Raw genomic sequence first — 27,198 nt, 5'->3', positions numbered from 1 at the left:
AGAGCCAAATGATGGAAAGAGCCTAAATGTCCATCAACTGACAAATGCACAAAGAAGATGTGGTTTATATATACAAAGGAATACTACTTGGCAATGAGAAAGAATGAAATATGGCCTTATGTAGCAACGTGGATGGAACTGGAGGGTTATTATGCTAAATGAAATAAGTCATACAGAGAAAGACAGATACCATATATTTTCACTCATATGTGGATCCTGAGAAACTTACCAGAAGACCATGGGGGAAGAGGAGGGGGAAAAAAGTTACAGACAGAGAGGGAGGGTGGCAAACCATAAGAGACTCTTAAATACAGAGAACAAACTGAGGGTTGATGGGTGGTGGGGGAGAGGGGAAAGTGGGTGATGGGTATTGAGGAGGACACTTGCTGTGATGAGCACTGGGTGTTGTGTGGAAACCAATTTGACAATAAATTATATTAAAAAAAAAATAAAACAGAGTTGGGAGTCACTCAGACCCAGGGAACCTGATTCCGCTACTTAATGCATGAACTTGAGTTTCTTAACTTTTCAAAGGCTTGATTTCCTCATTAGTCAAATGGGAATAAAAATGCCTACCCTTATATGTTCTCTACGGGTACTGAGTGGATTAATGTATATGAAGTACTGAATCCAATATGCTATTAACATGTTATGGTGGTTGCTGTTACTGCTCTAGTCAATGTCTGCCTTTGTTTGGCTTTCCTTAATAGCAGCCTCTTAGACAAGGATTTTGGTACAAGAAGTTTATTTGGGAAGTGACTGCAGGAAGCACAGATAGAGGTATAGGGAAGTGAGACAGAGAAGGGAAGAAAGACAATGATGGGTGATTTCTCAAGCAGGTGACTGTTGCAGGTAACTTGGCTCAATCCCACTGAGAAACTCTAAGAGACAAAGTAGAATAGTTTCAGAATTATCCCACCCAAGAGGCAAGGGAGCTGAGGTATTTATCCACCAAAATTTGTTATCGGTTGAAGATTGCTTCCAGGGGAATTAACCTTTCTGCACTTTTGGCTTATCCTGCATGCTGGCCAAGCTTGTTCCCAAAGGTAGACAAAGGACCTCAGCCAGAGAGAACTGAAGGGATTTCAGTAAGTGGCCTTTTGAGTATACAGGTGAGGACACAGGGGATATGGACAGAACTCCCAACAAAATGTGCTGCATTCTTAATCACCCAGACTTTTCTTTTTTTGTTTGTTTGTTTGTTTTTTTAATTTTTTTAAGATTTAAAAAATTGTTTTAATATGAAATTTATTGTCAAATTGGTTTCCATACAACACCCAGGGCTCATCCCAACAGGTGCCTTCCTCAATGTCCATCACCCACTTTCCCCTCCCTCTCACGCCCCATCAACCCTCAATTTATTCTCAATTTTTAAGACTCTCTTATGGTTTGCCTCCCTCCCTCTCTAACTTTTTTTTCCCCTTTTCCTCCCCCATGGTCTTCTGTTAAGTTTCTCAGGATCCACATATGAGTGAAAATATATGGCATCTGTCTTTCTCTGCATGACTTATTTCACTTAGCATAACACTCTACAGTTCCATCCACGTTGCTACAAAAGGCCATATTTCATTCTTTCTCATTGCCAAGTAGTATTCCATTGTGTATATAAACCACATCTTCTTTGTGCATTTGTCAGTTGATGGACCTTTAGGCTCTTTGCCTAATTTGGCTATTGTTGAAAGTGCTACTACAAACTTTGGGGTACAAGTGTCCCTATGCATCAGCAGTCCTGTAGCCCTTGTAACCCAGAATTTTCTCATCTTCCTTCTGGTTCTGCGGCTGCCAAGCTCTTCAGCTCCCACTACTTTACGAGCTTCTTATAACATAGGTAAAATCTCTCAAACTGTATTCTTAGGTATCTCCTCATCTAAAGACTTTAGTCACGTAAGGTAGAGTGTGTACCTTCTTGGTTGAGTGAATTTAAAACTTTGGGCTCGGACATCCAGACCTTATACAGGGCTGGTTTGGTAGATGCTCGCAAAGAGTTTACAACTGAATTGGGAAGACTGGACATGCACAAGTCCAAAGTTTAAATTTATAAATTTAAGGTGCCAATTTAGGTGCAGTGGTGTTTTCTAAGAAGGGAGATGTGAGGTTTTGCCATTGAGGAATCCGCTGAAATTCCCACTGCTTTTATTTCCATTTACTCTGAAACCTCAAGGCATCTGCATAGGACACACACTCAGTGCTGACTTCTCAAACCATCAGCCATTTAGCTCAATAGTGAAATGACCAAATGACTTGCTAGAGTAGAGTCAAAATGACCAATCATTGGGCAATTGCTAGAAACATCCTGCTGAATTACTTTGTTTTACTAATTTTAAGAGAAAAGAGAGAAGAGAAATAGTTATGCTGTTTGTGGCATAAAGAAAGCATCAAAGCTAAAGGTAAGGCTTCTAAGTAAGAGTATAAAATTGGAAAACGTCTGAATATATAGATTTTTGCCAATTAAAGTGGATAACAAGCAGTCGGGGTCTATTTATGTTCTTAGAAGGGTAGGGAGAGTAGAAAAAAACATAGGCTTTGCTGAGTGAAAAGAAAACAAAACCCTGAGCTCTAAGCTCCACTATTTATGAGCTGAGTTATCAGGGAACTTAGTTCATCTCTCTGAGCATAGATGCCTCTTTTGTAAAATGTGCATTAAACCTACTTTACAGCATTGTTGAATGAATATGACATACAAATGTGATATATGTAACATACTAGATTTTATCAATAGGTGAGCAGATTAACAAATTGTATCTTTACAATGGAATGGCACTTGGCAATAGAAAGAATGAACTACTCATGCACAAAACAACATGACTGATCTGATAATAATTATGCTGGACCAAGAACAAAGAGTAAATACTGTAGGGTTCCATTTATGTAAAATTCTAGAAAATTCAAAATAATCTGTAGTGACACAAGGCACATGTGTGATTGGCTAAGGATGGAGGAGTCGGGAGGGTGGCATTGATGGACAAGAAAGGGAAACTTCTGGGGGATGGAGACAGTCATTATTTGTTGGCTGTGATGGTTTCATGGGCGTATGCACAAGTCAAATTTTATCAAATTTACACTTGAAATATGTGCCGTTTATTGTATCCTAATTACACCTCAATAAAGCTGTTGACAAAAATAGTGTTGGTGATGAAGTAGATTCTCAGTAAATGTAATAATTCCTTCTCCAAAAGTGTGTTTATATGACCTTGCCTCAACTTGCTTGGGGTTAAATTTGGTGAGCCCAAATCTGATGAGGCTATACAGAATTGACATTCATTACTCTGTCTGCCTATCACTTCCTCGTGTCACAGGATCTTCCCTCTTTCAGTAAGCTGTTTTTCCCATGGCTCAAAAACATGGTTCTCGTTGGGGTTACCGATCACAAAGAACCAACACTTTGGCCACTCAGGGATGGGCATATACAGCAGATACCAAGTGCAACGTGCCCAGTCCCCAACTTCCCTGGGTTATGATGCCAATAGCTGGTCCTTGTAACCTTCTTCAGAGGTTTACCCTCGGCCAAGAGAGCTACTTCACCTTTAGAGAGCCAGAGCTAAAAATAGCCAGGAGGTTGTATTCCCTCAGGGCTACCTGTGCTCAGTGACTAGTGCACCCTTGCAAAAATCCAGCTTCCTTCCTCTGAGATGGGAACAATTCTGATATGCAAATGTGCTCCAGAGCTCCCCGTGGGATCAGGCAGAGGCCAGCACTTTATCTGGAATGGCAGTCTTCATTGGCTGTTTTCCTCTTCTTCTTTCCCCCATTCCCTTAACATCTCCCACTGAGAGAACTTCCTTAATAAAACCATTTATACTTGAACGCAACCTAAAACAGCATGGCAAATCTCTTTGGCCCCAGAGATCCATCCAGAAATGGAACTGGGACTCCAATGGCCTGGCTCATCAGAACCTTAGATATTTTTAGAACCTGAGCTAGAGATGAGGGCTCTCATTTATCTAATCAAGTTAAGGGTGTGACACTAGAGCTCCGAGTCCCCAAGTTCCTCATCTTGTGAAAGAAAAAGTATTTTGAAAGAAGCCAAGCTGAGACAAAGTCAGACTCCTCTAGAGGTTTGGAACCATGATGCCAGTTACCTTTAAGAATGGCCCCTCTTTCAGGGTGCCTGGGTGGCTCAGCTGGTTAAGCATCTGACAACTTGATTTTGGCTCAGGTCATGCATGACCTCACGATTCTTGAGTTCAAGCCCCAAGTCAGGCTCTGCACTGACAGCACGGAGCCTGCTTGGGATTCTGTCTCTCCCCCTTTCTCTCTGCCCCCCCCCCCCCAGTTTGCTGTCTCAAAAATAAATAAACTTTAAGAAAAAAAGAATGGGCATTCTTTTTTTCTGGAGTGTTTTATGTCAGCCAGTGAAAAACCTGGGTTTGGTTTCAGTTTCTGTCTCTTACAACAAAAGGAGTCCTGATGGAAACCCCCGTAAATAGCCGAATTAGGCCTCTCTGCCCTTGCCATGTGAAATTGGCCAGATGGACAAGTTAGAACAAATTAGATCACACAAGTGAATTACTTTCATCCAATTAAGCCACAGAAATACCCCATGTTGAACTTTCAAAGTTTTACCTTTCAGAATTGGAGCTCAAAGAGATTTCACTTTTTCTTTCCTAGCTTAGAATTACAACTGATGGGGCACCCAGGTGGCTCAGTTGGTTGAGTGTGAGACTTTTGATTTCAGCTTAGGTCATGATCCCAGGGCCGTGGGATTGAGCCCTGCATAGGACTTCACGCTGAGCATGAAGCCTGCTTCAGATTCTCCCTCTCCCTCTGCCCCTTCCCTGCTCACGCATGTATGTGCACTTGGCTCTCTCTGTGTATAATAAAAGAAAAGAAATATAACTTGTAATTTGAGTTATAATCAAATTCTTGAATAGTATTTTCCATATTTCCGTGTCAGTTGTTTTTAATCATTTGAACTGATTTTCTTTAGAAGACCAAACTCTCCCTTTGCACAAACTGACGATATGAACAGGGACATAGGAAGATTTTGGAGGCTAATCTTAAGTTCCTTCCATTAAAAATTACACTTTTCCCTAAGACACAGAACAATAACATAGAGCATCATTTTATCAAGAAAAAATGATCTTAATGGCACAGACTAACGCTAATAGTGTAAAGATGATTCCCTGAGAGACTTTAGCTCACAAATGCTCTGAACCCTTACTAAATCAGATGGATAGCAGGACCATTAACTGGTTGGAGAATTTTCAAATTGAAATTTCCTATTTTGCACAGACTATTAGAACAGCACTTCCTCAGCTTGGCTAAAATCAGACTAATGACATGAGAATTACTATTTTAATTCCTTTAATGATTCCATGATGACTTACAACTTTTTACTTCCTTCTTGTCACAGTTTTTTTAAGAGTTTAACCTACTAAAGGGTGAGATATATAAAATGTACATTTTATGCAATAACCCCTGTTGTAATCAGTTAGAATTGGGGCGAGGGAGGGGACATAGCTGCAATTTTGAAAGTCTACAAACAGGGAAATGACAATATTAAGTGTAAGATTTCTGCTCTAAGGACAAATATTTACACCTGTGGTGTAAATATTTATGACAGAGGATTTTGCTCCTTCCCCCTGCCCTCCAGTCTCAGGGACATTTGGTAACATATGCAAACATTTTGATCTGCACAACTGAGTGGAAGGGAACATTTGCTCCTGGCGCCTAGTGAGAAGAGGCCAGGCCTGCTGATAAACATCCTACAATGCACAGGACAGTCCCTACAACAAAGAATTATCCAGCCCAAAATGTCAGTAGTATGGAGGCTGAGAAGGCCTAGTTTATACCTTTGTTACCAAGTGCTCCCCACCCCTTCTGACTTGTACATTGCTGCGGTCAAGCAGTTAACGTTTGCAGAAGACCTGTCCTCCTTGTACAACCTCTGGATTGGACTCCAGATTCAGAAACCAGTTCTGCCACCTCCTAGCCATGTGACCAAGCTTCCAAGCCTCTTTCTTTTGATCTACAATGCAACAATCACACTTGCCACCTAGGGCTATTTTGACAATTGATTCAGATGGACACTCTTAGAAATTGTGTTTAACACAGTGCCTGCACGTAGTATAGACCCAGATCAACTTAGCTGTTCCTGTTTTTACCATGAGAACTTTGGTGCAGGTGCGTGGAAGGTCGTTTATTTGGTCTGTTTTGATGAAATACACACACTAGGAATATTTTGATGCAGCCTAAGAAAACAAAACGTTAGAATTTTATTTTAAAAATTACTGCGTAACTTCTGCAAACATTCTTTTTTTTTTAAGATTATTTATTTATTTTGAGCAAGGGAAGGGAGGGGCAGAGAGAGAAGGAGAAGGAGAATCCCAAGCAGGCTCTGAGCTGTCAGCACAGAGCCCGACGTGGGACTCGAACTCACGAAATGTGAGATCATGACCTGAGTGGAAACCAAGAGTTGGACACTTAACCAACTGAGCCACCCAGGTGCCTTTTGTTTAATGCTTTTTATTTTTATTTTTGAGAGAGAGAGAGTGCTCGCACAAGCAAGTGGGGAAGGGGCAGAGAGAGAGGGAGATAGGATCCCAGGCTCTGCACTGACAGCAGCAAGCCAGATTAGGTGCTTGAATTCAGGAACCATGAGATCATGACCTGAAGTCAGAGGCTCAACCCACAGAGCCACCCAGGTGCCCCCATGTTCTCATTCCCTTCTTAAATCCTACCTTCTTTCTTCTCTTTAACCCCAAATCTCTTGTCCATTTCTAATTCCAGCCTACCCCTATACTATTCTTGAACCTCAGTTAACTGTCACCTTTCTCCCAGCTTTCTGTGTCCATGAACCCAAAGGCTTTAAGGAAAAGTTCCAAGCAATTTATATGACCAGACAGTATAAACTATAGGACAAATTTTGTCAGCCGTCTTGCCTTTGTTTGCTTTGCCTTTAAATACAAATTTATTATGTTTTTTTTTTCCATTTGACTGCCTTTAGATGCAACATGTACTTGTTGCCATGGTCCCCACAACTCCTCATTCTCTTGTATAGCAGCTTACTTCACACAGGCTTTCTTGCTTTGTCTTCTAAAGGCAACCGGGTCAGCTGCAGGAGGGTGTGGCTGTGGAAGAGATTTTGGAAGGCTACTAGGAAGAACCTCAGTGGTGGGCTCAGGAAGGGGGTGAAAACGACAGCATTCCTGACAGGACAGATGTTATGACTGAGTGTGCCAAGGTGGAATTTCTAAGGACTTTTTTGAGGACAAAGAGTAATATCCCAGTCTAGCTGAGCAAACCTTCCACCCAGGACAGCCATTGAGGAGACAGTTAGAAACATGTATTTAAACCAGTGGCTCAATAGCCTTAAGTGCCAGGTGAAAGAATTTTGATTTGACATATAGTGATGTAAAGCATTAAATGTTTTTAAATTAGACATAAGTGACAAGATGAAAAGGATCTTATGGTTTATTTCAAAAATAAATTTTATGTTTAGCTTACTCTCAATGTGTGTTAATTTTAAAAACTTTAGAAACAATAAAGAAAATTAAAATTTACCCCAATTCCACTCTGAGCCTGCAAATTATTTATAGTCACACACACACACACACACACACACACACACACGCACACTTTTAAAAACAAAATGCAAAATGTAGGGGCACCTGGGTGGCTCAGTTAGCTGGGCATCTGACTTCAGCTCAGGTCATGATCTCGCAGTCTGTGAGTTTGAGCCCTGAGTCAGGCTCTGTGCTGACAGCTGGGAGCCTGGAGCCTGCTTTGGACTCTGTGTCTCTCTCTCTCTACCCCTCCCCCACTCATGCCCTGTCTCTCTCTGCCTCTGAAAAATGAATAAACCTTAAAACATAAAAAAAACCCACCCCAAAATGTAGAGTAACAAAATGTTAACCTATTTTTAAAAATGTTTATATGTCAATAGTTTGTCATTAAATACTTCTCAAAATGTTATTTCTGATACATTTGCAGAAGTGAGCCAAGATCTATGCTCTTTGCAGCATTATTTGTAATACTAAAAATCTCACCAAATGTGGAAATCACATTAGTGTACATTAACAGAAGCAACTAATCCCACTCATTCACCCCACAAATATTGACTGAGCACCTACCATGTTCTAGGCACTGTTGTAGGCATTGGGAAGGCAATAGCAAACAAACCAGAGAAAAATATTTGCACTCACTTAGCTTATGTTCTAATGAGTTTGTATTCTGGTGGAGAGGTCGATGAACTTTTATTCAAAGGGCCAGATATTATACATTTTTACTGGTATGGTCTTTGTCACAACTATTCAACTCTGCCATTGTAACTGGAAAGCTGAAGTAGACAATACACACACATATGGGTGTGAGTGATTTCCAACAAAACTGTTTACAAAGACAAGCTGTGGGCCAGATAAATAGATACATAGATATAGATATATAGACATTGATGTAGATAGATACAGAAATAGACACAAATACATATAAATAGAAAATGCATAGATAGAACATTTCTTGAAGAAATAAAAGAAAGTATTAAGCGGCTATTATCTTCAGAGAGTTTAAAAATCTTACAGTGTGCGTACATGGCTTCTTTAAGTAAATTTAAATTTTATAAAATTTGTTGGGGTTGCTCAGTATTGTAGTAGACTTTTTATCAACTATTTGCCACTTACGTGGTTTCCAAATTTTCATCATTAAATATATCGGCGCAGTTAACAAATTTGAACAGAAATCTTTGATTGCAAACGTAAGTATTTGTTTAAGATAATCCCTAGAAATAAAATTTAGACTAGAGGATTTAAACTTGTTTAGGCTCTGTATATATTTGCTAACCTGTCCCTTAGAAGAATATAACAATTTACACTTCCACCAACAGGTTAGAAGAGTACTCATTTTCCCCACACAGTTGTAGCCACATTGGGCACTTGTATTTATTTTAAATATGTATAAATTTAACAGGTAATATTATCTTTGTTTTATTTTGCAGTTCTTTAATACAATTAATGAAGCCAACCCTTTCTTTTTCTTATTTATTGCTCCTATCTACCTCTTTTTTCCTGAAGTTTATATTCATGTCATTTGTTCATCATGGTGCTTTTTATTTTCATAGGAGCTTCTAGTTACTTGAAATATTTCCGTGTAAAAATTTTTAATCTAATCTCCCTCTATTGTTTCCCTGTGGCATTATGGGTTTCACTCTTGTAGGAACTCTTGCCCTAACTTTGATCTAAGACTTTCTTCCTTCATTCCTTTCTTTCTTCCTTTCTTTCTTTCTTTCTTTCTTTCTTTCCTTCTTTCTTTCTAAACTGACATAACTTGGAAATATCAAAGATTCAGTTCCAGTTCCAAACCACTGCAATGAAGGGAATATCGCAATATGAATCTAATGAAATTTTTTGTTCCAGTGCACATAAAAGTTATGTTTATACTATACTGTAGTCTATTGCTTCTCAACCTTTTGGCTAAGATCAAGTGTACTATACTGAAGTCTATTAAATGCACAGTGGCATTCTATCAAAAAAACAGCACACACCCCTTCATTAAAAAATACATGATTGCTAAAAAAATGCTAACCACCTTTTGATCTTTCAGTGAGTCAGAATCATTTTGCTGCTGGAGGGTCTTGTCTCAGTGTTCAACGCTGATGCCTGCTGACTGATCAAGGTGGTGTTTGCTGAATGTTGGGGTGGCTATGACAATTACTTAAAATAACACTACGATGAAGTCTCCCACCTTGATTGACTTCCTTTCACAAATGATTTCTTGGTAGCATAAGATGCTGTTTGATAGCATTTTTCCCACTGTAGAACTTCCTTCAGAATTGGAGTGAATTCCACCACTTTTTTATCACCTAAGTTGGTGTAATATTCTAAATCATTTGTGTGATGTCAACAATCTTCATAGCATTTCACCAAGAGTAGATTGCATCTCAAGAAACCACTTTGCTCATCCATAAGAAGCAACTTCTCATCCATTCAAGTTTATCATGAGATTCCAGCAATTCAGCCCCATCTTCAGGCTCCACTTCTAATTCTAGTTCTCTTGTGAGGTCCCAGGCAAGGCAGAGAGATGGGATTGGCCTACTGATGGGACCAGTCAGAGAACACGAAACATTAAGTCTGCAATCTTACGTGGGCGTGGTGTGTGGCACCCCAAAGCAATTACAAGCATAACATCCAAGCTCACTGATCGAGGTCACCATAACAACATAACAATCATGAAAAAGTTTGAAATCTTGCAGGAATTACCAAAATATAACACAGACACACAAACTGAGGGAATGTTCTTGGAAAAAAGTAGCGCCAATTTGTGGCTTGAAACAGGGTGGCCACAAAAGTTCAATGTGCAAAAAACAAACACACACACACACACACACACACACACAAATTTTTTAAAAACCCAAAACACACAGTATCTGGGAAGTGCAATAAAGTGGAATGCAATAAAGCCAAGTGCAATAAAATGAGGTATGCTTGTACAATTTTTAAAAGGAAATTTATAGAGATTTGTTATGTGAAGAAATCTCTCCAGGCAGGTTCTTCTTTGAGGTAGCTAAGCCCTCCTCAGCTTCCATGACAGGTCACTGACTCTGAAAGAAGTTTGATCACATTATTTTTGCCCACAATATCGAGTTCTCAACATTCTCTCCGCCCAGGGTGGTAGGGACGGACCAGCAGCCCCTCGGCTCTGGAAGCTAGGACTCTTACCCTGCTCTCTGTGCAGAAGCGAACACACCTCCTTTAGAGGCTGATCTGCCTTTTTGACTTGGCTTTTATTCAATTTACATCAACCATAATTACATGTTGGTTCTTCTGGGAGCTAAACAAAGCTTGATATCAGAAGAGGAGAAACCATTATTTACACCACTTCTATCTACTTCTGCCGTAAACTCTATTTTTTATTCTTATTTTTAAAACCATGTGTATGTTCTCCCTCATTCTCTTCTCTTGCTGCCTCTAATCTTTTTATATATTATCAAATAAAAAGCAAACAAACACTTTCTGGAATGCTTGAGTCTCTTCACGTCTGCACTGAGAAAGTCCAGGGTCAGCTGCTTTACAGCTACATTGTGATGGCCCAGACTGCGGGGGTGTTTAGAGCATCCACGCTGAGCTAGAAATGATACAGAATAGGATAAAATTCAGTAATTGAGGTGGTCAGGAAGCCGGGCAAGAGCACAGCTTAGAACTGTCGTTGGAAAACTTTTTTCATTCTTGTTGGAAAAAGAATTGTGTTTCTTATGAACACAGTCTCAAGTGCCCTTCCTCCTACCTCAGATAAAATAGTAATATGAGCTAATCTCATCATTTTCAAGGGAGAGGTAATGTAGTCTTACCTGACCCCACATCCCCTTGATCTCCCTGGAACTTGCCTGCAGCTTTGCGGGACAGCCCCTGCTGCAGACACCTGGGTCCCTCTGCCCTAAGGATTTATCTAGCCAGCCACAGGGACATGACCGTCCCACGGGTGAGGCAGGCTGGAAGTATGGGTGTGCAGGGTGGCGGGTGGATGCCCCCAGAAGCAGCCCTCAATAATGAGGCACGGGAATTGGTGGACAAACATAACCATTTCCTTGCCCCGTTGCCGGGACGATTATGGGATGTGTTCTGTAACAGTCTATCAGTGTTCCCTGAAAACATTAGCCCCGAAGGTCTACAGCCAATTAACACAGCCTTTATTAGTTTCCCACTTGCCTGGTCTCACTTCCCCATTCCCTCACCTGCTACCTAGGATTGTCCCTGAAATAAGCTATTTGTACCCAAATCCTTGTCTTAGGAACTACCATGGGAGGAAACCCAGTTAAGGAAATAGTGTAGGAGCTCCTGGGTGGCTCCGTTGGTTAAGCGTCTGACTCTTGATTTCAGCTCAGGTCATGATCTCAACGGTCGCGAGATTGAACCCCGCATAGGGCTCTGCATCTCTCTTCTTCTCATTCCTCCCTTGCTCTCTCGAAAGAAAGAAAGAAAGAAAGAAAGAAAGAAAGAAAGAAAGAAAGAAATGAAAGAAAAAGAAAAAGAAAAAGAAAAAGAAGAAGAAAAAGAAAAAAATAGTGCAATGGTGCAAAGTTTGTACATCAGTTAGATGCGTGCTGGGCGATATGGTAGCCACTAGCTATGTGGGGTTATTCAAAATTAAATATAGATTAATATTAAATACAATTTTAAAAATTATTTTCTCAGTTCCACTAAGCCACACTTCCAGTGCTCAACAGCCATATGGCTAATGATTATGGTGCTTAACAGCATACGTACAGAAACTTTCCATCACTGCAAGAAGTTCTGTGAGGTAACGCGGCCTAGAATCAATCCTAGATTGATTGAGATTGGGCTCCTCTTGCTTTATTACCTCAGGCAACTTACTCTCTGCTATAAGTGCCCGCCTGTACATCTGTGAAAGATGGCTGTGCTGAAAATCAAGTAAGAGGATTTCTGTAAGGCTTTGAGAAAGCACATAATAAGTGTTCAGTAAATGTAGGGGAGAGAGAAAGAGCAATAATAAGAACAAGAGTGATAGCGGTAAAGAGGGAGGGATGGTGAGGGAGGGGGGAGAGAAAGAAAGGAGACGTGGAGCCCAAAGGCATCTGAGAACCTTGAGGAACAGTGTGTAGAAACCACTAGTGTAATGTGTGATGACAGGCAGGTTATTTCTCATCATGGGCCTCAACTTCCTTTCCTGTTGAGAGGTACTGACATATCTCTAGACACCACTAAATCTGTGATTTTTCTTAGGGTGACTTTTGCCCTGGCTTCTCTTATATACCCATTCAGCTCCAGGCACAGTGCTGTGATCAGGATAAGACCTTTCAAGAAGACGGTACCTGTCATGCAGATTTTAGAATCTTGCAGGAAGAAGCCGATAAGGAGCCAGTGCAGTGATCGCCCTTTGGGAACCACTGAGGTGACCCCCAGCCATGCCTTCAGGGAGGCTTCCTGAAGGAGTGACAGAAACTCAAGGGATGAGAGGACCTGAGCCAGGTGAGCAACGAGGAAGGGTGTTTCAGGCAGAGGGAACAGTGTGTAGTCTTTTGGAGGCTCATTCCATACCCCTTCTCTCATGTACCAAATCAGATTTCGGAAGGAAGGATTAAGGAGGATAGTGGAAGTGGAGTAAGAAACGGAAAGAAAGGGGGGGGGCGGGAATTGAATGATTGTTATCCTTCCCCTTTAGGCTTCTCAAAATCCACCTTCTGGGTCAGTGCTTCTTCAACCAGGGACCAGGGACCACCTACAATAAAGGAGGTGGGGAGGGGTGCCTGGGTGGCTCATTGAGTTGAGCATCTGACTTCAGCTCAGGTCAGGACCTCATGGTTTGTGGGCTTGAGCTCCACGCTGGGGGATCTGCGCTGACAGTGTGGAACCTTGCTGGGAATCTCACTCTCTCCCTCTGCCCATATCCCTCGCTTGCGCTCTCTCTCTCTCTGTCTCTAAATAAATAAACACTAAAGAAATTAAAAAAAAAAAGACAGTGGGGTGGGAGAATTACTTACAAAAATGCAGATCCCTGGGCTCTAAGACACCCCTACTACATTAGAAACTGTGGAGAATATGACCCCAAAGACATTAAAAAGAAAGAACTCTTCAAAGGCTTCTATTAAGAATCACTGTTGTGATTCCTTAGTTCCTAATAAAGCAGGGCATTTGAACTAGATGTTCCTTTAATTTTTATTTTAGTATTTAAAAGAAGGATATCTTAGTCATATTGGAAGGGCTAAATTCCATGGCTTCCCATTGTGAGGGGAATTCTTTTCTACAAGCTGGTGCCACTTTTCTTTTTCAGTCCATGCCCTTCCATGGTCTCTTCTGTCAATGTACTCTACTCCAGTTTCTATCATCCTCCATTCATCGCCAGACTCCCTGCCAATACAACGTCATCACCCCTGTTCCCGCCATTACTTCCTGTTCTCCATTTGTAGTTTTTGTTTAGCTGACTTTTTCTCTACCTGCTCCTTCTCTGGGTTTATGATGTCCCTTACTCTTCCTTCTTTTTCATCTTGACATTGACCTGGTGCCACCACTCTAAGCTGGTCCCCCCCTTCATTCTCCTGAGGTTACGGTAAGAATTCCTCTAGAGTTCACTGCAGTTCTGTTAGACACTTTTAGTTTTAGATCCCTTTTCTCCTGGGCACCTTGTAATTTAAATAAGCTTCTGAGAAATGCCATCAGAATTAATCATTTTAATGTATTATTGAAGAGAGGAAAATAACTTTAGCACAATGGAAGTTCTCTCTGTGTCATTGGCAAATAACACAATTGAACCATTGGTTCAAATGGCTGTCACAAACAGCAAGAGAGATATTACCTATGTACATAATGAAAGGCCAAAGTTTCTTTGCCTATAAATTCAAGAAATCTGCTATCCATCAAAAAAATAATAACCAAACACAATCCACAAATACCCTTTATCTCATCATCATAATAGTGATTTTCATTTCTGGCATGCAGCAGCATGAAGTCAAATATGTTATTCGTGAAAATTAAGGTTGTTTCTTTAAAAATTCTATTCAGTTCTGCTGGTTATAATGAGTTTGTCTTTGTCAAATGGTTTTTATGTTTAAATGAAAAGGTAGTGGTAAACTACCAATGGAACTGCTAGATGTACTACCCCTGTGCTAAGTTTCATGACATCCCTCCTTGGCAAATCAGCATCCCTTGAGTAATCCCCGTGGCTATGAAAATGAGCATATTATTTCACTGTTAACATGCACTGCTAAGAAGAAAGAGAAGGTGTGTGGGCTTATTGATGTTTTTATTTTCCTTCCTGGATGGATTCGCTGAGTAAGAAGCAGTGTAGGCAGGGTGTTCTAAATTCAAAGTTTGATCATGGAGTTTTAGAACTTAATGCTTCCAACGTATGCAAAGTTTATGAGAAGTAACACGTTGTGAACTCTCAGTTCAAATAAGACGCTGTCACACCTGGCCTTCATTTTACTAATAGGCAAACAGGCTCACAGACATGAAGAGTAAAAAAGCAAACATGAAAAAGGATTTCTGAGTCAAGTAAAGAAGGCAAGGTGAGTAACAGCCCCTGGATCTCAAGCACTTGTCAACACATCTCTGGCAAAATAGGCGCTATTATAATCCCCTTTACACAGATCAAATAACTGAGGCTGTGATATAACTTGCTCAAGATCATGGAGTTTTAAACCACAGAATTAGTACTTGAACTCGGTTCATCTCCTGTCTGCCTCTGTGCTTCAATCTGATACCAGACAGCACAGAAAGCTTTCGATCATGCTATTGCCTGTGGCCATATAGGATATTCAAGCAGTCCACGTGGGCAATTTTGATAAAGAAAAAGCATAGAATAGCTATTCATTCTTCTTTAACCAATGCTTCCATATGTTGAAGCTGACCTAGACCCCTGGGAGAAGGCAGATTTTGTGTGCATGTGTCAGGCGAAGGTCTGTGGACGCAGTATTTAGTCAATATGCACATTTACGATTTATCACTCTACATTTAGGAACCCCATGGAGGGAAGCAGAATAACTTATTGATTTACCAGAAAATTTCAAGAGAGTTTGGCATACGGTTTGGTTTGTTTGCTTTCCTCCTTTTCAGAGTTAAGAACCCCTGGAGAAGATTATTTAAAATGCAGATCCCAGACTCATCCTAAGTGATTCTGATTCACTAGATCTAAAGTGGTGTCTAAGCATTGGTATTTTGGAAGCTCTAAAAATGTAATGGTTCCCTGACCACTACCCACAACCCTCTTCCTGGAAGCAACCACTTTAGGACATTTTAACACTTTTGACTGGCATTTATGCATCTCCATAGTTCTCCACTGCTATCAAGTTAAGTTCCAAAGCATCTGGGCCTTCTAATCCATGTGTCAGATTGGCTTTAGTGTTTCACATTAGCTATCAAACAAACATTTATTAATAACATTCTAGAGGAAGAAAAATAACACTTATGAAGCCCCTACCATATAAAAGGTCTTTATACACAACATCTTGTTGAATACCTACTACAACTCTAGGAAGTAGGTACATACTTCAGGTCACAGGTTTGCAAGGGGTAGAGGGGGCTTTTGAATCCAGTTTGGCTAAAATATCAGTGCTTGTCCCCGTGAAGCACAGTACAGAACCCTGTGGTGGAATCCCTGACCTCAAAGAGCTTTCTATTTGGGATATAAGAGTAGAAAATAAAGAGAAGTCTTAGGAGGAACTCAGTAAGTTTGATTCATGATGTGTTTGTTTATTGTGCCCTTCTTCTAGTCCTGGTCCAGTGCTAAGCACGGGAGATAACCATATAGATGCCCGTCGTTCTGTTGCATCTTCCCAATGCCTTGGTCACAGAGAAGGTAGAATGACAGAAAGCAGGTAAAGACATTGAGAAATTGCTGACACAAGACTTGGGCCCCCCTTGAGAACCTGGCAGTTTTCCAAATGAGACAGGAAAAACTTAGATGACACTGGATGAACTGGAAAGTCCCCAGTTATATACTAGTGAGGGTGAACCAAAGACTGCCAAATGTACTTGAACGGCCATCAGAAAGCCCCTCCCACTCCACTTCCCCAAATCCTGCCCTAATAGAAAAACCTCATCCTGACAGAACACTCATCAATCAAAGAGCATCTTAAGAGTTTCTCCTTTCTCTATAAAATGCACTCTCCCTTCAAACACCTTCTAGCCTCTGCTGGAAGGAAAGTGATGGTAGCAGACGCCTTTACCATAGTAATGTGTGAATAAAAAGCCTTTGATTAATTCTACAGGTAGTCTATTTCCTTCTGACAACCAAGTTTAAAGGTATGACCAAGTTTAAACACTGTCGACTGTTTGTAGTGTTTGTACTCCAACCCGGCTGGCTAAATGGCAGACCCAGTAGGAGTAATGATGGATGAGATGGGAAATCAGATCCACTCACTCAAGGGGAGGGTGTGGGGTAGAATGATTAGATTCCAGCTTTAGGGTCTGATCCCAAGCTGTGTCACCCTGGGCAAGTTACATAGTGTTTCTGGGGACCTGTTCTCTTTTTGGCAAATGGGAGTAACAGCAGAACCTCCTCGGAAGGTTCATGTGAAGATTAAATGACCCATATCCAGAGGCAGCAGAGTAAGTGTAATAGGAAAGAGCATAGATTTGGCACCAAAAAAGGAATCCACAAGTCCATACTGATACAAGTAAATACAAGAGTTAATAAAGAAATGTGGGCAAAAGTAAAGCTCACTTCAGAGTAGAATGTAAACAAAAATGTAGAAAAGAATGGAATTACATAATAACTATTTTGCAATCGTAGTCATAACTGATGCAAGCAATAATCATCAATAGATGCTAAATCTAGCAGGCAAACTTGTGACAAGTAATGGTCTACAAATCCATTTATATATACTACCTATCAAGAATGTGAAATAGGGCAAAATATAGGTGGGGAATCTGGGTTAAGGATACCTGGGCATTTGGGGGTAATATTCTTGTAACTTGTCTGTGTATTTGATTTGTCAAAATATATGTTAAGAAAAAATAAACGGAGGGAGGGAAGGAAGGAAACTAGCAGCAGTAGTTGCCTAGTTCTGTTACACTGCAAGTTTTCTCACGATCATAGGCTCAAGAGTAAGTAAGGTTAAAAAAGAATCTGTAACAGCTCTTAATGGGGCACGGAGAGAAAGCATGGGTTTGAACATCATTTCCATTCCTATCAGAGCGGTGACCTCTCTGTGCCTCGTTTTCCTCTTCTGCAAAATGGGGATTTTAGTCTGGTACCTACTGGAAAGGTTGCTATGGAGACTAAGAGTTCCTATTTGTAAAGTGCTTGTCACACATCAAGCATATTTGCTACAGCATTTTTATTACCTGCACAGTGCTTAGTGTCAGGAGACTCCAAATAAATGTCTGCTCTTATTATGCTGATTACCGGGCTCAAAACCCTTCAATGGTTTTGCATTGATCTTCCGTTAAGGACAAAAACGTCTTAACTGAGTTCTAGAAGGCTTCCACCGCCTTCGCCAGAACCCTTGCCTCCCCTTTATTCCTTCAAGTCCCAGCTCAGACACCGCGTGCCCAGGCTCCTCTGCGACCCCGAGACGAGATCTGAGCTCCGAAGGCCCCCGGTTCCAGTTCCACCGCTCGCGGCAGTGACTACTGTTCGCTTGCCCTTTGGTCCTCGGTAGAGTTTAAACCCCACGACCGCAGGGCTGGGGATCTGCTGATGCCCACAGTGGGTGGCGCGGTGACAAGGCCACAAGACCCCCGCAGGCTAAAGGCGAAGACGGGGCGGGGTCGGGGACCGGGGGCGGTGCTGGCCCCGCCGGGCGTGGGGCGTGGGGCGCCGGGGCGGGGCCGCGCGCAGAGGGGCCGCGCGCCGGGGCGCGGGGGCGGCCGGGGGGCCGGCCGGGCCCGCCCCTCTCCTCCTCCTCCCTCCTCCTCCTCCTCCTCCGACCTCGGCCGCCCGCGCGCAGTCGGCTCCCCCGCGCCGAGTTTCCTGTTTAAGATGGCGTCCCCCGTGGCAGCGCAGGCCCGGAAACTTCTGCGAGACCTGGCGCTCCGGCCCCCGCTGCTGGCGGCCAGGTCCCAGGTGAGCGCGCCCGGTGGCTGGAGCCGCGCGGAGGGCGCTGGCGGGGCGGCCGCCTGCCCGGGTCCTCCCGGCCCTCCTCGTCCTCGCCGCCGCCTGTTTCCTCCCGGCAGCGGGTGCCCGGCGGTGCGGGCGCTGCACCCCCGGAGGCGACGCGCGGAGCTGCTCCCGTGCACGTGGGAGACCCCCCTCCGCCCCCAGCCCCCTCTCGGGTGTGGACCCGGGGCCGAGGAGGGCGACACCCAGCACTCAGCAGTCGCTGGCGTCGGTTCCCTGGGCCCACGCGGAGGGCGCCGGCACCGCACCTGGCTCCGCCTGGCAAGTCGAGAAGTTCTCGGGCCGGGTTTAGGAGACCTGAGGTTTTACCATCCACGTTGCCAGCTCTCCTTTAGAAACGTCTCGACCTCTGAGCGCGTGTGTTAGGCCACGTGAAGAACATGCCCAGAAACTCATCCCAGCCTGGCTGGTATTAATGATTCACCTCCCTGAGGAACTTTCTCCGGGGGGACAGTTTTTGCAGATTTCAGGGGCGCCTGAGTTGGCAAAATGCGGGGGTCGAGGAGGAAAGTGGGAAACGCTCTCCCTTCCCTGCAACGAGGAATCAGCCTCGTCACAAACACACGTCAGAGCATTCCCCCTGTCCACTTTCTCCTCGTTTATAGAGAATAGAAAGCTCAGGGGCCGCGGGTGGATGCCGAGTAGCTGTTCAAACTTGGCCTCCTGCAGAATGGCACGAGCCGAAGTATTCAGGAGCCTTTTGGGGGGTTAAAAGTTGGTGATGACTCTTGGAGAAATCACTCAACTGCTCAACCTCTGATTGTCCACAGATAAGTTCTTCCCCCCCTTTAAAGAAAGGGCAGCGTGGGGCTCAGCCCCAGCTGAGCAACGTCCTTGTTCATTTTCCTCATTTTTAATTTATGAGAGTCAAATTATCACATGCAATTTTAACCAGGATATGCATAACATAGTTTTTAGGAAAATTATAAGATAGCTACCAATGATTCTTTGAGTTACTCTAAGCGTTGGCTAATTATATGCAAGGTTTTGTTTTTTTTCTTTTTTCCCCTCTCATTTCCTGACTTCTCATTTCTCTGTTTTTGTTAACGTAAATTTAAAAGGTGCTAATACTTATTACTGTAATATCCTTAATAGGCACTTGACAGTATGGTGGGATAGTGGAAAGGAATGGCAGTTTTGTCTAATTAAAATCACTAATAACTATTGTAATGCAGTGAGGAGAATACCTCCAGGTGATCAAGTCCTATTCATTATTTAAGTGTTACAAAAAACAACTGTAGTGCTAACTATGAGTGCAGACTTGAATTGATGAGACACATAGGGCCCTGGGCAGTGAAAACTCAAGCAAAGCTTTAATTGTACAAGGAACCCAAGTGTTTAGCCGAGGTGTGATAGGGCTTCCTGCCTAACCAAGAAGTGAGATCTGAACGCAACACTCCAGAGAATCTGTCTGGGGACAGATAGCCTTGGTTTGGCAAGACTGGGCAAAAGGTTCTGTTACCTCGCTCCATCCAGCAGCTTTGATTTACATCACTCTTGGATGATGTGTTACCCTGTAAGCACAAGGTTTCAAAGATGAGAATTTTTTAGAAGTTCGGGTTAGTGCTTAGTGCCCAAGAACCAGAAATGGACATTAGCCAGTATCTAGTGCAACCAGCTTATTTCACAGGTGGAAAATTGAGGCCTAAAGAAATTCAATGACTTGTTCAAAGTTATAAAGAGAGTTTGTGACAGAGCCCCATTCCAGAATAGTTTTAAGTTTCTGTTACACCGGGCTGTTGCTTGGTGAGTGTAGACTTCATGAAAATGCGTCATGTCAGCATTGAGGTTAGTCTGCTTATCAGGTAGCCACTATATAACATTCAAGTCCTAGAACTACTGACATTTAAATTAAAAAAAAATTTTTTTTTTAACTTTATTCATTTTTGAGAGACAGAGGCAGAGCGTGAGCGGGGAAGGGGCAGAGAGAGAGGGAGACACAGAATCTGAGGCAGGCTCCAGGCTCTGAGCTGTCCACACAGAGCCTGATGTGGGGCTCGAACTCACGAACTGCGAGATCACGATCTGAGCCAAAGCCGGATGCTCAAGCGACTGAGTCACCCAGGCGCCCCTAAATTTTTTTTTTTTTATAAATCTCTTAGAATTGACAGTATTAGGAGAGTATTGCTCATGACTTTTAAGGTACTTTTCAAATTCTTGGGTACTTCTTAGTATCTCTTCCAACTGAGTCTCCTTTGGTGTTGTGCGTACCTACTCCCTTGGCCACGGCAAACATTACAGTTGAACATGACCCCCTTTTCCCACGAACCTTAAAAATCCTAAGTATTTTCAGAAATTTGTTGCCACTCTTGCCTCACACCTAGTTTTTACTAGGGCCTCGTGCAGAGCTGTTGGGTATGCAGAGATAAAAGGCCCAGTTTCTGCTTTGAGAAATAACTGTAACCACTCAAAAAGATGTCCCTAGAATGACACTTTAGCTCCCTCCCCTCTCCCACCCTGTAGTTAAATTTAACATTTGACACATATTCCCGAGGTTTAATGTCATTGAAATTTCTTATTTCCTCTGCTCTTGGCTTCAGTTATTTGACTTATGATTGATGTTATAGTCTTAGAAAGCCTGCTTTAGCCATTTCTTATTTTACATACATTTTTTATTCAGTCTATACCTAGGACAGGACTGTTCTAGGTGCTGATATTTGGGAGTAGAGAACAAAGCCGGCAGAGCACATGGCCACATCATACTTGATTTTAATGGGGGTGGGGAAGGGCTAGACTGTACATACATACATAAATAATGATGATGATTTCAGCCAGGGACAAATGCTACACAAAGGTAAAATAGAATCCTGGGATGGAGAATGAATAGCTTAGCCAAGAAGGTGTACGTAGATTAGGTGGTCAAGGTAAACCAATTTGATAAGGTGGGGTTTTTGTTTTGTTTTGTTTTGGCTTGATTTTTTTGTTGCAATGTAACACATGTACTGAAAATGTACATATTATAAATGAACAACTTGAAGGGTTCTCACAAACGGAACATGCCCAGGTCACCAGATTCAGATAAAAAAAACTAATCATTTAGTGGCAACCCCGAGGGTCCCCTGGTGTTTCTACCTGTTGCTGCCTCCACCCTGGAAAGGGTCACCAAGTCCCTACGCTTACACCACCAAACCATGGTCTTGTTCCTTTCTGTACTTATGTAAATGGAATTGTACAATATGTAGTCACACGTTCAATATTAGGTTTATGAGATCCTGGAGGTGACTTTTTGACATTTGAGCTGAGACCTGAGTAACCAAAAGTGGCCAGCCAGGTGAAACTTTGGGGAAGAGTGTATTAGGCATAGAAGACAGCAAGTGCAAAGGCCCTGAGGCGGGAGTGAGCTCAACATGTCCAAATAGTTAAAGAGGGGAAAGTGGTAGTACCAGTAGTAGCTTGAGGTAGGCAGGGGCCAGATCATGTGGGGATTTGCAGCATCTGATAAGGAGCTTTTAAGAGTCTAGAGTGGATAAGTGACTTGCTCAAAGTTATTTAGCTAGTAAAAAAATAGCTGGGTCTGAAACCCAGTCCTGGCTGCTAAAGATTAGGCATGTAATTACTGTACTGTGTAATTCCTACTGCAGACGTAGGCTGGCTTTGGAAACTTTTAGGGGGAATGTTCTGTGAACTCAGTACTCTAGTAAAGATCTCATCATTGTTAGGGGATTTCTCACATGTAAGGGCTGTGTTGCTGTGTCCAAATAGTCCTCCAGGAGAACAGGGTGCTGTACTACATGGCAATGTCATACAGCATGACACGGCTGCGGTGGGCACAGAGATGAGCCCACTCTGTAGGTCATGTCACATGGGAATTTTGGTTGAGGGCACAGAGTTTCAGTGGTTAATGATAATCCCAAACGTGGTATTGTTGCGCTTCTGCACACGTTCCCTCTCATAATGGCAGGGTGGGGTTCGCGGAGCTGCTGTGTGGTGAAGGGTAGACCTTGTGGGAAACACACCCTGTCAGCTGTGGAGTTGTTGTGTGGTTCTCTGCAAAGCCCGGAGCTTCTGTCCAGGAACTCCTAGAGGAACACATGGTTTTGAAGGAAACTGTTTAAACCCATGCCCCTGCTGTTGTATTCTTCTAAGTGGGTGGCTCCAGCTTAATTTTCTGCTCCTTCAGGATGGAGGAGGAGAAAGAGGGATGCGTGGCTTTTAGAAGTGAAGGACTAAAGGTCCCGTGTAAGTCCTTATCAGCTAAATGAGCCTATGGAGGCTGGGCCAGAAGTTGTGACTCACATATTTGTGCCTTTTGCCTAAAAGAATAAATATCTGACTCTTTTTTTTTTTTTTTTTTTTTTTTTACAGCTGCAATTTCTTCTGTTAGAGGAAGAAATCTATCTCAGATAATTTAGAAGCTAAACTGTTGACCTTCTGTGTGGGGAAGACCTTTAAGTGTCCCAAGTTGGTTTTGTTTACTGTAAATGAAACTGATCTTTTATGGGCCAGGGATGGAGTGCGCAGACCCATGGTTGTGAGAACGTTGCTGCCTGTGTATCGCAGCCCTGTTCCCCAGGCACAATGCCCAGAAAGTCGCTGAAATAATACCTCATATTTTGGGAAGGAAGAGAAATTATCTGCCTAACCTCAGATCATTTGTCCTTCAGTTCTCTTTACTACTCAGTGTGGGATTGTCACTTGATTTATCACTTTCTGTTACTCGATGGAAATGTTTTGCCTCAAGAACTTGAGAGATTTGCCCACGTTTGAGCAAATTGTAAAATCAATATCCTAATGAAACTTTGGGAGATAATACTCGAGTTAGTCTGGTGAAGAGGGAAGTGGGGAGGGCTCTGCAGGTGGGGTGGGCAGTGTGCAAAAAGGCAGAGGGGAGAGAGAACGTGGGGGAGAGTGCAGGAGTCAGTTCTTGCCATCCCTTTTGTATGGAGAAGGGAGAGGCAGGTATGTAACTGAAGGTGATCTTCTAGACAAATGGGGAAGGGGGACGGGCTGCAGAAAGCCTAGAACTCAGCATGCATAGAATTCCATCCTAACTAAAAACCAAGCAAATATTGTTCATTTTTTAAAAGAGTTTATTTATTGCGGTACCTGGGTGGCTCAGTCAGTTAAGCGTCCGACTTAGGCTCAGGTCATGATCTTGCAGTTCGTGGGTTCAAGCCCTGTGTCGGGTTCTGGGCTGATAGCTCAGAACCTGGAGCCTGTTTCAGATTCTGTGTCTCCCTCTCTGCCCCTCCCCAGCTTGGGCTCTGTCTCTCTTTCTCTTAAAAGTAAACATTAAACAAAAAAAAGTTTATTTAGTGAGTTTTTTTTTTTTAAGTTTATTTATTTGAGAGAGAGCGAGAGAGCACATGGGTTTCGGGGGGGGGGGGGGGTGGTGCGGGGAGTAGCAGAGAGAGAGAATCCCAGGCAGGCTCTGAACTGTTAGAGCAGAGCCCAACTCGGGGCATGAACTCACGAACCATGAGACCTGAGCCAAAGTCGGACACTTAACGGACCGAGTCACCCAGGCGCCCTGCAAGTATTGTTCGTGTAGTTAGTTTTCTGAACACTTGGTCTGTGCCTGGTGGTATTGGGTATAAGCTCCCTGAAGGCAACAACTATGTCAGTTTAGTTCTTCCCTGTAAACCCAATGTTGACGAGAATGCTGGGCATGTCGAGGTTGCTACATGACTGAGTGAATGCAGATGGGAGATACACGGCCCCTACCCTCAGGGGGCTCAGAGTTTGGTGGCAAAATTGGCGCGCAAACCAAGCATTGTACTAGAGCATGTGAATGCTGCATTTGGGCTGTGTTTTTGGTCCTCTCAGCGGCTGTGCTTGTTCCTGCACTGGGGGGCTTGCTGTGCTCTCCTTCTGAAACATTGTTTCCTCTGCTCCCAGACCTGTTCTCTTCCTTCATTAGCTCTCTGACTCCATGTTAAATCTTCAGACAGGGCTTTCCCTGAATATTTTATCTGATTCTGCCTCTCCCCAGAGATGTCTCTCTACCCCTTACTTGCTTTATTATGCTAACGTTTTTTTTTTTTTTGTTTTGTTTTTTTGTTTTTTATTTATTTTTGGGACAGAGAGAGACAGAGCATGAACGGGGGAGGGGCATCGAGAGAGAGGGAGACACAGAATCGGAAACAGGCTCCAGGCTCCGAGCCATCAGCCCAGAGCCCGACGCGGGGCTCGAACTCACGGACCGCGAGATCGTGACCTGGCTGAAGTCGGACGCTTAACCGACTGCGCCACCCAGGCGCCCCTATGCTAACGTTTTAAAGTGTGGTGATTTATTGTGTTTCTTCTTTGTATATTTATTTATTGTCTGTCTTCTTCCCTCTCTAACAAATAGAAGATTGTAAGCTCATTGAGGCCGAAGATTTTCTTATGCACTACCAGTTTCTCCAGCTCGCCTGACAAGGTATTCAGTAAGCTTTTGTGGTCTCAGTGACTGAGTGTGGTTCATAGAGAAGAGGGAAGGGCAGGTAAGTAACAGAAGTTGAGCAATGATGCAGACAATCGAGGCAAGCGAGGAAGGAAGGGGCTGTAGCAAGTCTAGTTGTGAAAGGACTTTCATAATAAGACTGTTCATTTCGCATGTGCGCAGAGACCCTATGCAGGTGATCTCTGCATACCATTTCTTTAGCCCTTGCAACATTACTGCTAAGGAGGTTGTATTGTCTTCATGACACATGTAAGGGAACAGTCACAGAGAGGTCAAGAGCAACTTGCTTAATTACAGTTAGAGTGCGAGCAAGTCACCTGCCTCATGCTGACAAGCCACTTAGGCTGTTAAAACATTAAACCATTGCTAAAGGATCCTATTTGGGCGGAAACATCCGGTTACACTGATTGCTTGCATTTCCCAGTCTCTCTGCCCCGAGTGGCTTGTGCTGACTCAGGTGTACTGATCTGTGTACCAGGTTGTCTTCTCCAGGCTCTTATCTGACTCCTTCCCTGGCTTCAGGCTCTGCGAAACAGGGTAACAGAGAAGAGGGTGTGAGTTCTGCATTCAAATCGAACAATATTCAAATTCTGGGTCTGCCAGGCTCTTGCTTTACAAACTGTTGAACTTGGTTGAACCTCGATTTATTGTTCTCTGAAAAGGGATAAATCTCATATGTGGTTACAGAGAGTACATTTGACATAATGATATGGTTGGCTCACAACGGTTATTTTTCTTACGGCGAATTTGAAGCTAACTTTACTTGCATTTTTTTATGCTTTACTAAGCCAGAAGCATTTTCCCTTCTCAGATCTGATACACATGTATTGTTTGCTGCCATCTCAGGGTTAGGCACTAGCTTGGTGTTTTCCATATGTTTTGTTCCCTTGAATCTTTGCACCAACCACGTGGGACTGAGATGATCATTTGCCATTTACATCTGGAGCCCTTGAGGCTCAGACAGTCCACGGCCTGCCTCCTGTACCCCAGTTCTACATTATTCTGCAGGGCGTGAGGAAGAGGGCGTGAAGTGAAGGTCTGTAGAAGCCCAAGGTAGCAGTGGGGAAGGTCACGTGGTGAGCTCCGTTGCACCATCCTGGATGTGGCTCATTCCAGAAATGTTTGCACATCTTCGTGTTTACTTAGTAGTAATGGCTTCTGGACCTCGTGTGCGTCAAAGGTCTGAGGTGGCGGGGACACCTAAAGAATAGACTGTAGTCACAGCCAGTCCCAGGTGCCTTTTGCTGTCTGCCCAAGTGTGGAGCACTGACTGTAGCGTTTCGGGGATTCTGAAGTTGTGAAATTGCATTGCTTTTGCAGGGTGGGCTCCGGGGGTGCTCCTGGAGGACAGAGCTTCCTGGCATTCTAACTGCAGACTTGGATCAGTGTGCAGGTGACACGGCTAGCTTTTGCCTCTTTCAAAAATGGTTCCAAAAGGATAGCACTTCAGCACCAGTCACGAAGGCATAGATTTCTTAGGCTTAACTCTGTAAAGTTTATTTTTGTTTTAAAATTGGAGGGATTTGGTATAATGTATAAATTGATGTTGGAGACATGGCCAAGCATTAGGGGTAGTTGTGTGCAAATTTGGGACCTGTGGGGGGGTGGTGGCATGTGGGTCTGGTGTCTCTTTTCCTACCACTTCCCGTTTCTCCATGTGCCTGGCCCGCTTCCATTTCTGGGCTGTCCGGGTACCAAGGTTGTGACTTGTGGGCACCGAGGAATTCAGGAGGGCTGCCTTGTGGAGTTTCGGGTGGCGGGGCAGTCAGAGATGAGGCCGGAGACCAAAGCAGGGGCACCATTCTGCTGATCCTGGCGTCTGGTATTGGAGTTAAGGTTTATTCTTGAGGGCAGTGGAGAATCATTGAAGAGTTTAGATAGTGAGGCAAAGGGGGAAGTTTGAAGCTTTAGAGGACCCTTTCTGCATATAGGATGGAGATGTGGGGGGGAGTGTTGCAAGCATGGGGCTCCCTTGGGGGACTGTGCACTGATTCAGTGCCCTTAGTAATTGTATCAGGAGAATGTGCATAAGGCAGGACTGGGGTCAGACTGTCTGGGTCTAAATCTTGCCTTAAACACTGATAATTCTTTTGATCTGTAAGAATTACGTATTTTATTACAAGACTAACTTTTTCACATTTCAGCATCTCTGAAAACTAAACTTTTTTTATTTGAGAAGGAGAGAGAGAGAGAGAGAGAGAGAGAGAATCCCAAGCAGGCTCCACGCTCAGCATGGACCTCGAGATGGGCCCTCATCTCATGACGCTGGGATCATGACCTGAGCCAAAATCAAGAGTCAGATG

At 43.2% G+C, this 27,198-nt stretch overlaps 1 protein-coding gene across 2 annotated transcripts in view; it reads left to right on the top strand.

Moving 5' to 3' along the window:
- The first annotated feature begins 18,291 nt into the window (after positions 1 to 18,291).
- SUCLG2 (succinate-CoA ligase GDP-forming subunit beta) overlaps positions 18,292 to 27,198 on the top strand; it is a 332,149-nt gene continuing 323,242 nt past the window's right edge. Inside the window, exon 1 of one of the 2 annotated variants that reach the window (XM_043587897.1) lies at positions 18,292 to 18,456. In XM_043587897.1, coding sequence (XP_043443832.1) covers positions 18,373 to 18,456 — 84 coding nt within the window. In that variant the 5' untranslated portion in view covers positions 18,292 to 18,372. The remainder of the gene's footprint in view (positions 18,457 to 27,198) is intronic. The other variant, XM_043587896.1, reaches the window with a different exon arrangement.

The sequence above is a fragment of the Prionailurus bengalensis genome, chromosome A2 (genome assembly GCF_016509475.1).
Source record: "Prionailurus bengalensis isolate Pbe53 chromosome A2, Fcat_Pben_1.1_paternal_pri, whole genome shotgun sequence".
In the NCBI taxonomy this organism is placed as follows: domain Eukaryota; kingdom Metazoa; phylum Chordata; class Mammalia; order Carnivora; family Felidae; genus Prionailurus; species Prionailurus bengalensis.
Note: the sequence above shows the minus strand (reverse complement) of the source record. Positions and strands in the feature narration are given on the sequence as shown.